This window comes from Lissotriton helveticus, chromosome 12 (genome assembly GCF_964261635.1).
Source record: "Lissotriton helveticus chromosome 12, aLisHel1.1, whole genome shotgun sequence".
NCBI lineage: Eukaryota > Metazoa > Chordata > Amphibia > Caudata > Salamandridae > Lissotriton > Lissotriton helveticus.
In genome coordinates this window covers 274,226,050-274,238,331 of record NC_136073.1, presented here as the reverse complement: position 1 = coordinate 274,238,331, position 12,282 = coordinate 274,226,050, and the positions used below count along the sequence as shown (strand labels likewise).

The following is a 12,282-nucleotide window of genomic DNA, read 5'->3' as shown; positions in this document are numbered from 1 at the left end:
TCCTCTCTGGCCCTTTCTATACCTTGCAATGCAGCAACACTATTAAATCATTTTGATCTTTAAGAACACGTTTAAGTATTTCCAAACTAGTGGTACTCACTTTATCCACGTGAATTAGCCTCAGGATGAACAGCTCAATTTTCCCTGACTGGTTTTGAAATCTGAAAATTGAAGGTTACAAGACATCTCTGCAGCATGGAAATTAACCCAGATATTAAGTCAGGATACTATCGTTCATAAACCCAACCAGAGTCAAAGGGTGCAAGCTGAGATACACTAATACAGCACTGGAAAACATAATACCAGCATGTCCCAAACACCACAGGAGATCCCAAACACACAGCTAGCTGTACAGGGATATCTGCACACATGCAGGGTGGAAAACGATGCAACACGACTTTTGAAGAGAATGTTATACTATATACTGATAGGAAGGGTACTTAATGCAATGAATTGAACTTCTTTATTACATTTATTTTCTGAAGGAACGATTTACAGAAAATCATTAATTCTTTAAGATGAGAAAATAAGACAAATCACAAAGAGTTCATCAAAGCGACATCGAGTACACATCAAGACAGTAAAGTAATGTAACATCAAAATTAGCCATAAGTGCACTCTAGAGAAGACCACACAGGAGGTACACATCAGCATAGCACGCTTTGTTCTTTCTTTACTTCGAGGAGTATTTATCACACCGAGTCCAACTATCAGTGAGTCCGTTTGATCAGTGTGGATCTGATCTCTGTAAGAATCGCAAGGACAGATAACCTCCACTGTAGGTCGCTAAAGTATTCGAGATGTTGTAGAAAGACCTGCAAAGCCCCTGTCTGGTAAGCATACATGATGGATCCTTCAATAAGAACACAATAAAAATTAAAAATGCATATTCCTGAGATGTTGGAAGATCCATATACACAAACACTTCGATGGGAACAAAAGTAGCGATTTGGTGTCTAGCGTGACACGCACACAATATCCTGCAAGATTGTCCTGAGGAGTCCTGTAACCTATCCAAAGATTGCAACGTATGAGGACCTTGAAAAGAATAGACTGTCCATGATTAAGATCAAGTACGCACAAAACAAGAAAACCAGAACTTATTTATCAGTAGGACATCACCTCATTTTTGCAATTCCCAAACATTGGACATGTAGGCATAGTGCTTCAAAAGAGAAAACGAGGACTTTGGAACAGACAAAGAAGCGTCTCTGTTTATAATGCATAACTGCACACATGCTTTCTAACTATACACTTTGATACATTTGTGCAAAAAGAATCTGATTCAATCTTTGAGGATATTAATGAATCTATTTAAGCAGACACTGTTAGTAAATGGTGAACCTTTAAAGATATGACAAAATAGTAAGTAGGAATACCCCATGCGGCCTGTCCCATAACAACATAAATAGTAATATTCCTCCCCATTTAATTTGAAACCATTTTTTGATATACTATACTTCAATTAACCCAGTTCTCGTGGGGTTACGGGGTAACCCCTACATTTAACATATATGAACATAGCAACATCCTACACAGGAAGTGACAAAGCACAGCTGCTTGAAGAAGTCGACATCAGGACAGCCTTCAGAAATAATACACGTCAGCACAGCTGAGTTGGATGTGCACAGGGGCAGTCAAGACAGGAAGCAGATGTCAGACCGGCTGACAGAAGTGCACGAGAGCAGTCAAGACAGGAAGTGTAAATCAGTGTACCTACATTTGGAACAGGCACAGGCAGAGCAGGCCATAAGCAGAGCTGCGTCCAGAGGAGCAGAGCGACGCTTCAAGGAGTGGACTCCACAAGAGTTCAGCTTCACCACCTAGACAAGTCAAGCAGTGCACCCAAACAGCAAAACTGAAGAACAACATTAAAATGCCTCTGATGGGAAACATGTGCTAATAGCCGAGTCAGGTGGGGCCTTTTAGCACAGCAGAGTTAGAAAGTGCATATCCCGACCAGACACAGACAAGAGTAGGTAGAAGCGGTAGGTCGGAGCAGTTTGCATAGGGGTTCGCGTCCGAGCAGCCCATGTGGCAAGTGAATGCACGTGGTTATTAGTCAGATGTTGCAGGAAGTACAAATGCGTGGGCCAGCTTGGAGGTGGACGCCCTTGCCAATTTATGATTTCTTTTTCAGACTTTCCAGTCTTCGTGCAAGATCCTCAAAATCCATATCACTCGGCCCTGTTGGACTGATGTCGGAAACAGATGGTGGAGTGACTGGCACAGATGGCAGTGTTATGTTGTCGTAGTTATCAGAAGGGTCAGCCTTGGACTTCGCGGGTGGCTTAAGTTTGTTTCTAGGAGCTGAGAGAGACAAAAAGTAATACAGTCTCATTGCAGGGCCCAAACAAAAACCATCAGCTGTGCACCAGTCTTAGTGACGCAGAAACCAGGTCAATGTTATTCAGCTAGGTCTATCCCCAACCTACACGGCTTCATCAAGTTCAGTTCTGGTGCACCAGAGATTACTAGAGTAACAATACATATTTATTTAATGGCTGCTGCACCACAGCAACCCTATTATGGGAAGTCTAACATTGTGCCAACTAATAAACTAGCCCGGACCCACCCACGCCCAAACCCTAGATTCAGCCCTCTCACTCAGTGCCCATCCTCCAGAACTCAGCTCAGCCAGGATGATCTCACTGTACTCTATCGAGCATGTATGTCTAGTCAGCCCAGCCGCAGCTGTGCTGACCATAGGTGTCAAGGTGCATCGATATATGCGTGCCCTGGATCATCGTCATCCCACCTGCTTTATCTACGAAGTCACCATGAACTCAGCTACGTCCATTTTCATGCTCCCCGCTATAGACTCTCGATTCTAAGTTACCCGTGTGCTCACCTGCCACTGGACCAGGAGGAACCGGTTTAACAGGAGGAGTAGTATCAATCTGAAAGAGAATAAATGTTACTGAACACCTTGGTGGAAGAACACGCCTAGAAAACAGACAAACCATTCGAGCACCCTAGAGGCGCCCCATCTTCTAAGAAAGCCCTTCTGCAGCATGAGCCCACATTCACTTCCTCTAAGAAGACCCTTGCTGCATGAACATGAACTTTTGAAACATTGCCCCATTTGCTCTAGAGCACAAGTGCTTTGAATTCTCTTGCAAGTGGGGGGGGGGGCAAGTGTGTGTATGCAGTCCTACTCCTGTGAAAGCAGAATGCAGCAATCATGTCGCATCAACACTATTTCTCTTGTAGTAAAAACATTTTTCTGCTATGCTTTCCGTATCTACACCATTGAGGACAAGCGCATTTCGCTCTGCAGTGGAACCCTGCTCTTGAGGACTCCATCATTCCTTAGGATACTGCACAATTTTATGAGCTATACTAAAACCTTCAACTTTATACAGAGTATATTTTTTTAATGGGTGTAATGAAAAAAAGAATGTCAAGCCCTCTTTATATTCCCACCATTTTTCATGGTGGTAAAAAAACTGCTGACCTCACCTGTGGAAAGGTTTAGATCTCTCCGGCAGTCCACTGTTCCTTATTTATAATAATGGACGACTATGCTTTTTTCCGTAAAGCCCTCGCTCCATGTATTAGTCACTGTGTAAAACCCTCTAGCTATCTATAAATTAGTTTGTGCTTTAGGCTGGCTCATAAACTCCAAGCTGCTGTAGTGTTCCTCCTGCTCCACACATAACCTTATTTACAATTTGGCACATAGAGTTTGGCAGATGGAATTCTCTGCCTCAAACGTGGCATGTGTCCGGGCCTTTGTATTACACGTGCATTATAGCCTATGGCACTTGCAATATGGTGGACGGGAATATCGTTTATGTTTGGATGGAGTATCCCATTCTCCAAACTCTAAATAAGGTCCTAAGTTTGACAGCTCCGGCCCCACCCCCAGCAAAGCCCAATTACTGTTGTGCGCCACCTCCGGCATCTCCTCTACAAACCCTTGTATTAGTCTATTCCTGCCTTACCCCGTTTACCTTTTGAATGCTATTTGTTTCAAACAGTCCAATACAGATGAGTAAATCTTAAGTGAATTCCTGTGGTGGAGCATGTTAGTATATAGCAGCAGACAGTGCAGGTAACAAAACATCAGTTGTTCGGTTCCTTCATCCAGTGCATATTTCCAACCCTGTGACTGCTGGGGCTGAGGAATTCTTTCTGCAACTGCTGTGGAGGGCCAACTGGTTTTCAATGAACGGATCCCCAAAGGCACTGCAGTGTTCGGTTTTGAAATCTCTGGACGGCTGCAAAGATCTCATATCAATCCCATGGCTGGGCTGCTGGTGGGGACCCGTTTGTGCTTAAGCAGATGAACCGGTGTTTTTGCCTTCCTGAGATAGAGTTATGCACTTTTGGGAGTCCCAATGTCTGAAAATGCTTTCAGCCGACTACAGGGGAAACCTTCAACGCCCTCCCTACTGGCCCTCTATCCGCATTATTCTGCTGGAGGATTGTGTTGTGTGAGTGGTGGTGTAGGCTTTGGCTAGGACATGCTGCCAGATTGTTCTTTGTAGCACACCAGTGTAATTAAACTACAAGAGACCTTTGTGCGGGAACAGGATGGGCCAGGAGGGCAGAGAATGGTCATAATAACAAAAACATTAATCTCAATGTTGACCATTTAGTAACATATGTTATTTACGATGTTTAGAAAGACCACAAGTGCAGTAAGTGATGTCATATAAAACAAGCACTGGCAAAGCCAATAGTTTTGACGCTTGGATTCAGGCGCAGAAAAAAACAATAAAAAAATGACTGTAATGGGGCTTATCAGGTAAAAAAGGATTTACTTGTATAGACACAATGGCATGACGAGATAAAGAATTGAATGTGTGACAATGGACGGTACGTTTAAAATGTAAAATAGTGACACACAACCAAACAGCCAACCGAAAAATGATGGGACATAAATGCTGCGGTGAGCGGAGTCAAGACTTGATTGACAATGCTTTCAGCCAATGGCTCACCAAAAGCCATTTAGAGTAAATATAAAATACAATATGTTTACCATGAATTACATTAAGTCAAGCACACACAAATGAATATTTATACAGAACACACCACACTAAAAAAATGTACTACTGTGAACAAATAAATGCAATCATTAGGCAATTAAATGTCAATTATCAATCTGGAAGAAGAAAGAGGCCTGAATGGCTGTGCAGCGCAGGTTCACGCAGATCATTGCTGCGGACACTTAACCTACTGAGAAACCCGATCCAGAGGTCAAAGGCTGCTGCCGAGAATGGGTCACCTGCAATGCAAACAAATGGACTTTGGGTCTCCATCCATGCACCCAGTCACGCGCCACTAATATAATAGTAGAAGTGCAGACTCACCAGGGACCCTCATCTAGGTTACCACAATCGAAAGCAGTCTGCTGGCTGCGTGTCCATTCAGACATCATCTGTGGAGAATTACCAATGCCACAGTGAATACTGCCCCTTTCATATTCATGTGCGGTGATGGATGCATGAGGGAATTACTCAAGTGCAGACAGGGGGGGGGTTGTGACTTTCTAATTCACCTGCACCCAGTGATGGACCAATTCCCTCGCATCTCCATATAACTGTTTAAAGGCTTGTGTGTGCTAAGAGATGGATGCAGAATTTGTCACCACCAGTAAGTCATGTTTGACCTTCTGGTTGTTCCACAGCCAATAATTTCATCTCTGGGTCATATAGCCTGCTCTTATTCATCACTAAGTTTGCCTTTTCCCTTATAACATGCATTGGTAGTAACCAGCCCGCATAAATAGAACTCACTGCTGCTTGAGCTATTGCATTGAGATCTGCATGGACAGGAGGAGGATTTGCATCATGTTGCAGCTGGCGTTGGATAACATATACTCATGTTGTAGAAGCTGTGATGTGTGCCCCCACAGAGTCCTACATTATCATAATTTATGTCATTCACAGGTTCTTTAACTACTTTGGAAAAGTGCAATTCTGAGCCAATAAAGAAGAGTCTATACAGCATGGTGGAACATTCTTCACTAATGAAGCTGGACACATTAAAAAGGCTAGTCAAGCACAGGAAGGAAGAAAAGGGGATGCAGAAAAACAAGACCTCAAAATAGGTTACAGCAGCCATAAAATGGAAATAATTTCACCAGACATTTTACTCCTGCTAGTCAGCGTGGTTCATGCCCACACTTGTTGACAAGGCACAGAAAGGCCTTACCTGCTCATATGCTGGTGGTATGGCAGGGACCTGGGGAAGAGGTCTGTTTTGAGGTGGGAGGAAGTTGGTCGAAGGCCAGGCCTCATAGATCCCCACCGCTGCACCATTAAAGGTTTCCTATGGAAAAAAACAGTAAAGTTCAAACACTGAAACATTCTCACCCACTGTCATGTTCTCAAGGGTCCTTTCCAGGCCTAGTTTTATAAGCAAAGGATGGGTATATTGGTTCCAATAGAACATACACATGCACATATAAAGCTAAACTGTAGAAAGTTGGTTTAGCTGGAGATTTATGGCAGATAAAGGCATAGAACAGAAAATGTTAAACAGACTAAGGGTATACATTATCTCTGCCACAGAATGGAGCGGTCTTCGTGGACTGATGGTACAGAAGGGAAGTATGACCATCGAGGATGATTTAAACTGGGAAGACCTTCAGGATAGGAAAGTATAGAATGGAAGCCCACACTTGAATGATACAGTTGGCAGGTGTTATTGGTCTGAGCGTTTACAATGGAAAGGGATGCACAGACAGATGGTCTAGAATAGGAGAGTCTTTGAGGTCTTATTCTGTAGAATGAAAGGTGTGTCTGGGTATAATGGTAGAGAAATGGAAATGTTCATACAGTCGGATGGTTCCTGTGGTATACAGTAGGAAGGCACATAGAATCTGATGACATGGGATGAAAGCTTATTACATTTTCATGCTACAACATGGAAAAATATTACAGTCTCCTGATGCAGGACTACCAAGCGCAGCGATCTCTGATGCATTGTACATTTTCTGTCCCCTGTTCCGAGTTGTTTCAGTGACCACTTTCAACTTATCAACTAGGCACAAGCTCTCAGCCCCATAGATCACAGACACTACTTTAAAAGGCAATATTACATCTCCAAGCTCTAGTATAATTTTTAGACTGAAAAAAATAGAGCAAATGCTAGAAATGCCTGTCATAGCAATGAGACTGCCATCAATCATACCAAAGTAAGCACTGCCTCAATGACAACTAAACATTGGATTAGGTAGGCCCTTACAAAATGTACATCTGCTATATGAAAACCCATGCTCACTGAAATTTAGTTCACTCCTACCTCGGAGCTACTCAGTGATCACCTACTGACTGAAAACTATTAGACTGTACACAGCCACAGAACCTATAAGATACTGCCCATGTCCCATACTGTTTTCCATCAATATGCCAACAATACACCGTTCTGTCTTCAGACTGAAGGCACCATTAGCGTTGACTCACTCACATCTTGCATTAGTGATTTGGACTCTTGGGTGCCTCAGAATAAGCCGAAAATCGATCTTCACAATATTTAAATCCTACTTTTCTGCTCCAACACCACAGGAACTCCCTCACAATTGAGCTGATAAACTTAAGGTGCTTAACATTTTCACAAAGATTGTGATGCGAGACAACTCGCTTAGCTTCACACTGGACAAATCCCAAATCTTGATTTCCATCAACCAACTCACTAAGAATGCTAGATAATTAATTGAAATGGCTTTACAGCATGCAAGACTTCATTCCAAACCAAGACGTTAAATCAACCGTCCAGCCAGTTGCAATATCTCAGATTTAATACAGGAAAGCTTTAATCAATGCTCACTTTTGCAAGCATGTCTGGCTCGGGTACGAAGAGTCCTCGACTCTGCCACTGATCAACACCAGTAATGTGCCTGGATTTCTCCTTCTTGAATCCATCCATTGCCTCCTTCTCGAATCTTGCTCAATTTACAAAACAGCATCTTTCATGTACAAGGCTGTCCACCACATTTTTTTTTGTAAACAGATTTTATTCTGTAGCATCAAAGCAATGGGGATCCAGAGCTTACATCGTACTTTCGACAATAATTATCAACATCCCTATACAATGATCTCAATCCACTGACTCCAGATAATCGCCAGATGGGATCCTTGTGCAAAATGTCAACAGTACGTTGAGGTCAGATCAGTGTACTCAAGCGAGCCAGGCTCTATGTCCCTTCAGTGGTTAGCCGACATCCTAACAGTCTGTTCCATTACGAACTCGGAAGAATCACAACAAATAAATAAAATAAAAGAAACCTCCCTTTCCTCCCCTCCCTCTGGAAATTTGGGAGTCGTTGTTAATCTCTAGACCAAGAAGCACTGTCTTAAAAGTGTAATAACCACTGACTCGGTTTCCTCCTTAAATTCCATACATTTTAGCTATACATTTTACAGGCATGGCATGGTGTAGTGATTCAAGCCCTATGCATTTTGGGTATAACTCCATTCGTCAGGGACATTACGATGTGAAACCTTTGGAAAATATAAAATAATTCCCCATGTAAATCACCAAAACAACATAAAAAGCACAATCCATATCCCGCACTGTTGCAGTTGAAAGCAGACTTCGCCTGATCTTTCATGTTAACTTCCGTATTTCAAGATCATCTCCAAAACATTATCAATTCACTATATTTCATATTAGGGCTATACTAATCCCAACCCCCCCCTCAAATGAACATGTTTAACTGTTTTTACTTGCTGCCAAATGTTACTTGGTATGACCCTACCAGTAGTCCATGAATAAATTAATCCCATTGCACCAAGATTTAATTCCACTGGAGTCTACTGCTTGATGTCATCTTTCTATTAATTGCGGTTCCATATTCTCATCCATCATTTTGAGATTATCCTACCTATCCCATTTTCCACTCCAAGACATGATCACATTGATTTAGCGTTTTCACCTTGATGTAATTTGCTCCTGTGTGTTGTGCGACTGTGTATTCTAATTCAGTAAATAGCATCAGTAATCCCATATGATGGGCAGGCTTGTGTAAAATGAGAGCAGTCTAACACCCTTGGTATTAAATTGGTCCTTCACCCTTCGCAGAGAAACTTGAATGCAGGCATATTCCATCCAACACCTCAAGAACCGACATTTTAGCAAAACCCTCAAAAGCCATTTCTGTGAAAATATCCCAAAACATGGAATACGCTTCCTGCTCACAAAAGATTTGATCCTTCCATCCAACTGTTCAACTCCATCTCAAAATAACACCTGGCCTAGAGTAGTTGATTGTTTCTTTAGTACCCTTCATCATGCTCCACTCTCTCATCGGTCTGCTGTATTTTCCAAATCGTTGCATTTCTTTATCTGTGTCGCACATCATTTTGCTCTTTTTCTGCAGAGACCAGGTTATTATCACTCTACTGATTAGGCTTCATATTGTGTTAAAATGTGTGTAATATGTACGTGAAACATACAGTTGAAACACATTACCTTATGTTCATCCCATTACCTGTAAAGGGCTCTGATTCCCCATTCAAGTTTTAGAAGCAGTATTTTCAAAACCTAGAAATAAGACTCATTGATTCCCGTGGATACCTAGAGAGCAGATGCTACTTCTCTTTGAAATGGGCTATTGGATCTTTCTTTTCACGTGGTAGTATCTATCCACTGTTGGCTGTCATTGTGGTGAGGATGGGGATATAGAGGAGTTCATTATTGGTTGTGATCTTACTACTTGCAATGCTGTGATGAAATATCAGTATATAATTGTATCATCTTGTTAGACGTTTTATTCATGACCATTATCCTTAACATTCCAACCTCTGCTTTGTGTTTTCTGAGTGAACACGATAGTATATTGCTGCTTAACATACCATTCATTACTTTAATAAAAAAAAAACTAAAAAATAAAAACGAATTGCTTCCTAAATCCCGAATTTCACAACTTTTCTTGCATGGAAACAATAATGTACTGGTGCTGCAACCAACTTTGAAACTCACCAACTGAAAACTCAACCAAACCTTTCACTCAGAAAACGGCTCAAACACATCTTTTGCCACCTTCACGTCAACACACCCCACGTCTCAACAGTTTGTCTGTATCCCTTTTTCCCCTGCTTTTACTTATGCAACAGCTTCCATATTTTTCTGATGTACTCCCTCTATTGTTCTGTGTGAATCATGCTAACCCCTTTTAGATTCGGCAGTGCTACGTATAGGTGGGCAAGTGGAGCAAACCTTGAGCCGGTCTCTGGCTCGCCTCTTAAAGATGAAGACTTCCGAGGCACAGGCGAGCCGAGCCCAGCCAAATATTCCAAGCACTACCTTCCCCCCGCTAAAAGCAGTTTCTAAACATAGGGCAGTTGAGCGCATGAAATCTAAAAAGGGCGCTTTCCAGCTGTGTGTCTGCAGCCGAGCTCAGCTGCAATTCACACGTTTCCTCACTTAAGATCTGCAGGAAGTCAGAAACCTCTGTTTTGTTAATCAGTCTAATTACCATTATTGAGCCCTGGGCCTGCTCGCTCAACATTTTGTCGAGTCAGAGGAATACAGTGTCATTAACAAAGACATAGTCTCCTGCCTGTCATTACAATTAACATTTCTTTCCAAGAAACGCTTTACATAGCTGTATTACGTCAGGCCGAATTAGCGCGTCACACTTTTAATTATAGTACATAGTGAGGTAATTTAGGTCACTGAAGTTTTGACCGTTGGCAGTAAAAGTGAGTGAGAAGATTTATCATGTGTTTTAATATCAGAATGTGTACCCTGACAAACTGAGTTTAAATCTTCGCTTCCCCCATGAACCAGATGGTCTGGTACCACACCAAAAAAATGTATGCCACTAATTCATCGGCTCTCCCTGTGGATTTGCTAGCTTGCACACATCTAGGGCTGAGGAAAAATAAAATAAAGGTAACTCCAACGCACCTGTTTTTGGGGAGTGGGGTAGGAGAAAGGCGTGTGTGTGAAGCCACCTCCACCCCCGCCTCCACTGCCAGGACCACGTTTATTTATGTCATCGGTAAATCCAACATCACTTGGTCCTGCTTCAGGTTCCTGAGGAGCCTCTGCCTGATGAAGAAAAAAAAGAAAAACACACACCATCAATGCCTCTGCTGAACAAGATACACACCAAAGAGGGCCATCATCAGAGGAGTTCCAGAGGAGCTAATTAAACGGAGCCTCTCTCAAAAGGGGCAGCGCATTGCAATGGGGAACTCAAGGCTAAGTTAGACACTGGAAAGGTAGGTTTTAGGATGCGTGTTTATAGAGCATGTATGTAAAGGTAACCAGATTTTGAAAACCAAAACCAAAGAAAAAAGTCACATTCCACAAATATAGAAGACTACAATTTTTCTTTGACCTAGGGGAACAAAATTACTTATTTAACAGCGCTAACCTACTTAGAAGCCACTTATATATTGAGTGCAGCCTTCACACACAGTATCATCTGTTCTAAGCAAATTGCTTTCTGCTAGGAGCTCTTACCTAATTTTGCACCAGAACACATGAAACTTTCCTTCCCTATTGGTTCAGCTGACCCTCTTTGAAAACAGAGAGGTGCTAAATGTACTGGAATTTGCAGTGACAGATGATGGAGAAACCTGGACAGGTATTTATTTATTTGCTGCTGTACATATATATCAGGGTGGCAAAGAGTTTTTCATCCAGGAAAACAGTTTCGCCCATATTGACTGCATTTTTGCAAGGTCGTCTTGTTTTCTAAGGAACATGTAAAACAAGCATTGGCAAAGCGAAGTGATCTGGACTGCTTTTTGACAGCGGATTAAAAAAATAATTAAGCCTGCAGCAGTGAAAAACAAAACATAACCAGCACTGCAAAGTCATTAGTGTTCAACTGTATAGCGTGAGTTCGAGCTTTGCCAAGGCTGGTTTGTAAAGCCCTGTTTTAAAAGTAAAGGAAAACTAAATATTTGAAAATACTGAAGTAAAAGCAAACTCCTATCTTAAGGCGATGATACTTAAAGTGCGGTCCCAGGGCGGCATGCGGCCTTTCTGACCTTCACTTACGGTCACCAGCTGCACAACCGCACTGGGGTGTTGAGTGCACTAACATTCATAAAAATGTTAAACAGGCAATCATTTAATTTACACTAGCTAAAAGAAAAGAAGCAAATAACGTAGCCTGCACCATTTACCTTTAGGAACAAATTCCTTTTTAAGACATTTTTAAACAAACGTATAAATATAAAGTCTTTTCAAAATTTAAAAAAGTGTATCTCATTAGCACGCATTTCACCTTAGTACATCAGATTATATCAGTGCTTTGAGATGTATTTTTTTTTAAGTGAAGGCTTCAAAATGAACAAATAAACAGTTGTGCCT

General features: G+C 41.9%; 1 protein-coding gene across 1 annotated transcript in view; it reads right to left on the bottom strand.

Annotated features, from left to right (window-relative positions):
• Nucleotides 1–444: 444 nt before the first annotated feature.
• Nucleotides 445–12,282, bottom strand: part of LOC144797734 (IST1 homolog) — a 221,275-nt gene continuing 209,437 nt past the window's right edge. The window contains exons 7-10 of the mRNA XM_078668476.1: nucleotides 10,864–11,007; nucleotides 6,163–6,279; nucleotides 2,852–2,900; nucleotides 445–2,310 (exon numbers count right to left, since the gene is read on the bottom strand). Coding sequence (XP_078524602.1) covers nucleotides 2,123–2,310; nucleotides 2,852–2,900; nucleotides 6,163–6,279; nucleotides 10,864–11,007 — 498 coding nt within the window. The 3' untranslated portion in view covers nucleotides 445–2,122. The remainder of the gene's footprint in view (nucleotides 2,311–2,851; nucleotides 2,901–6,162; nucleotides 6,280–10,863; nucleotides 11,008–12,282) is intronic.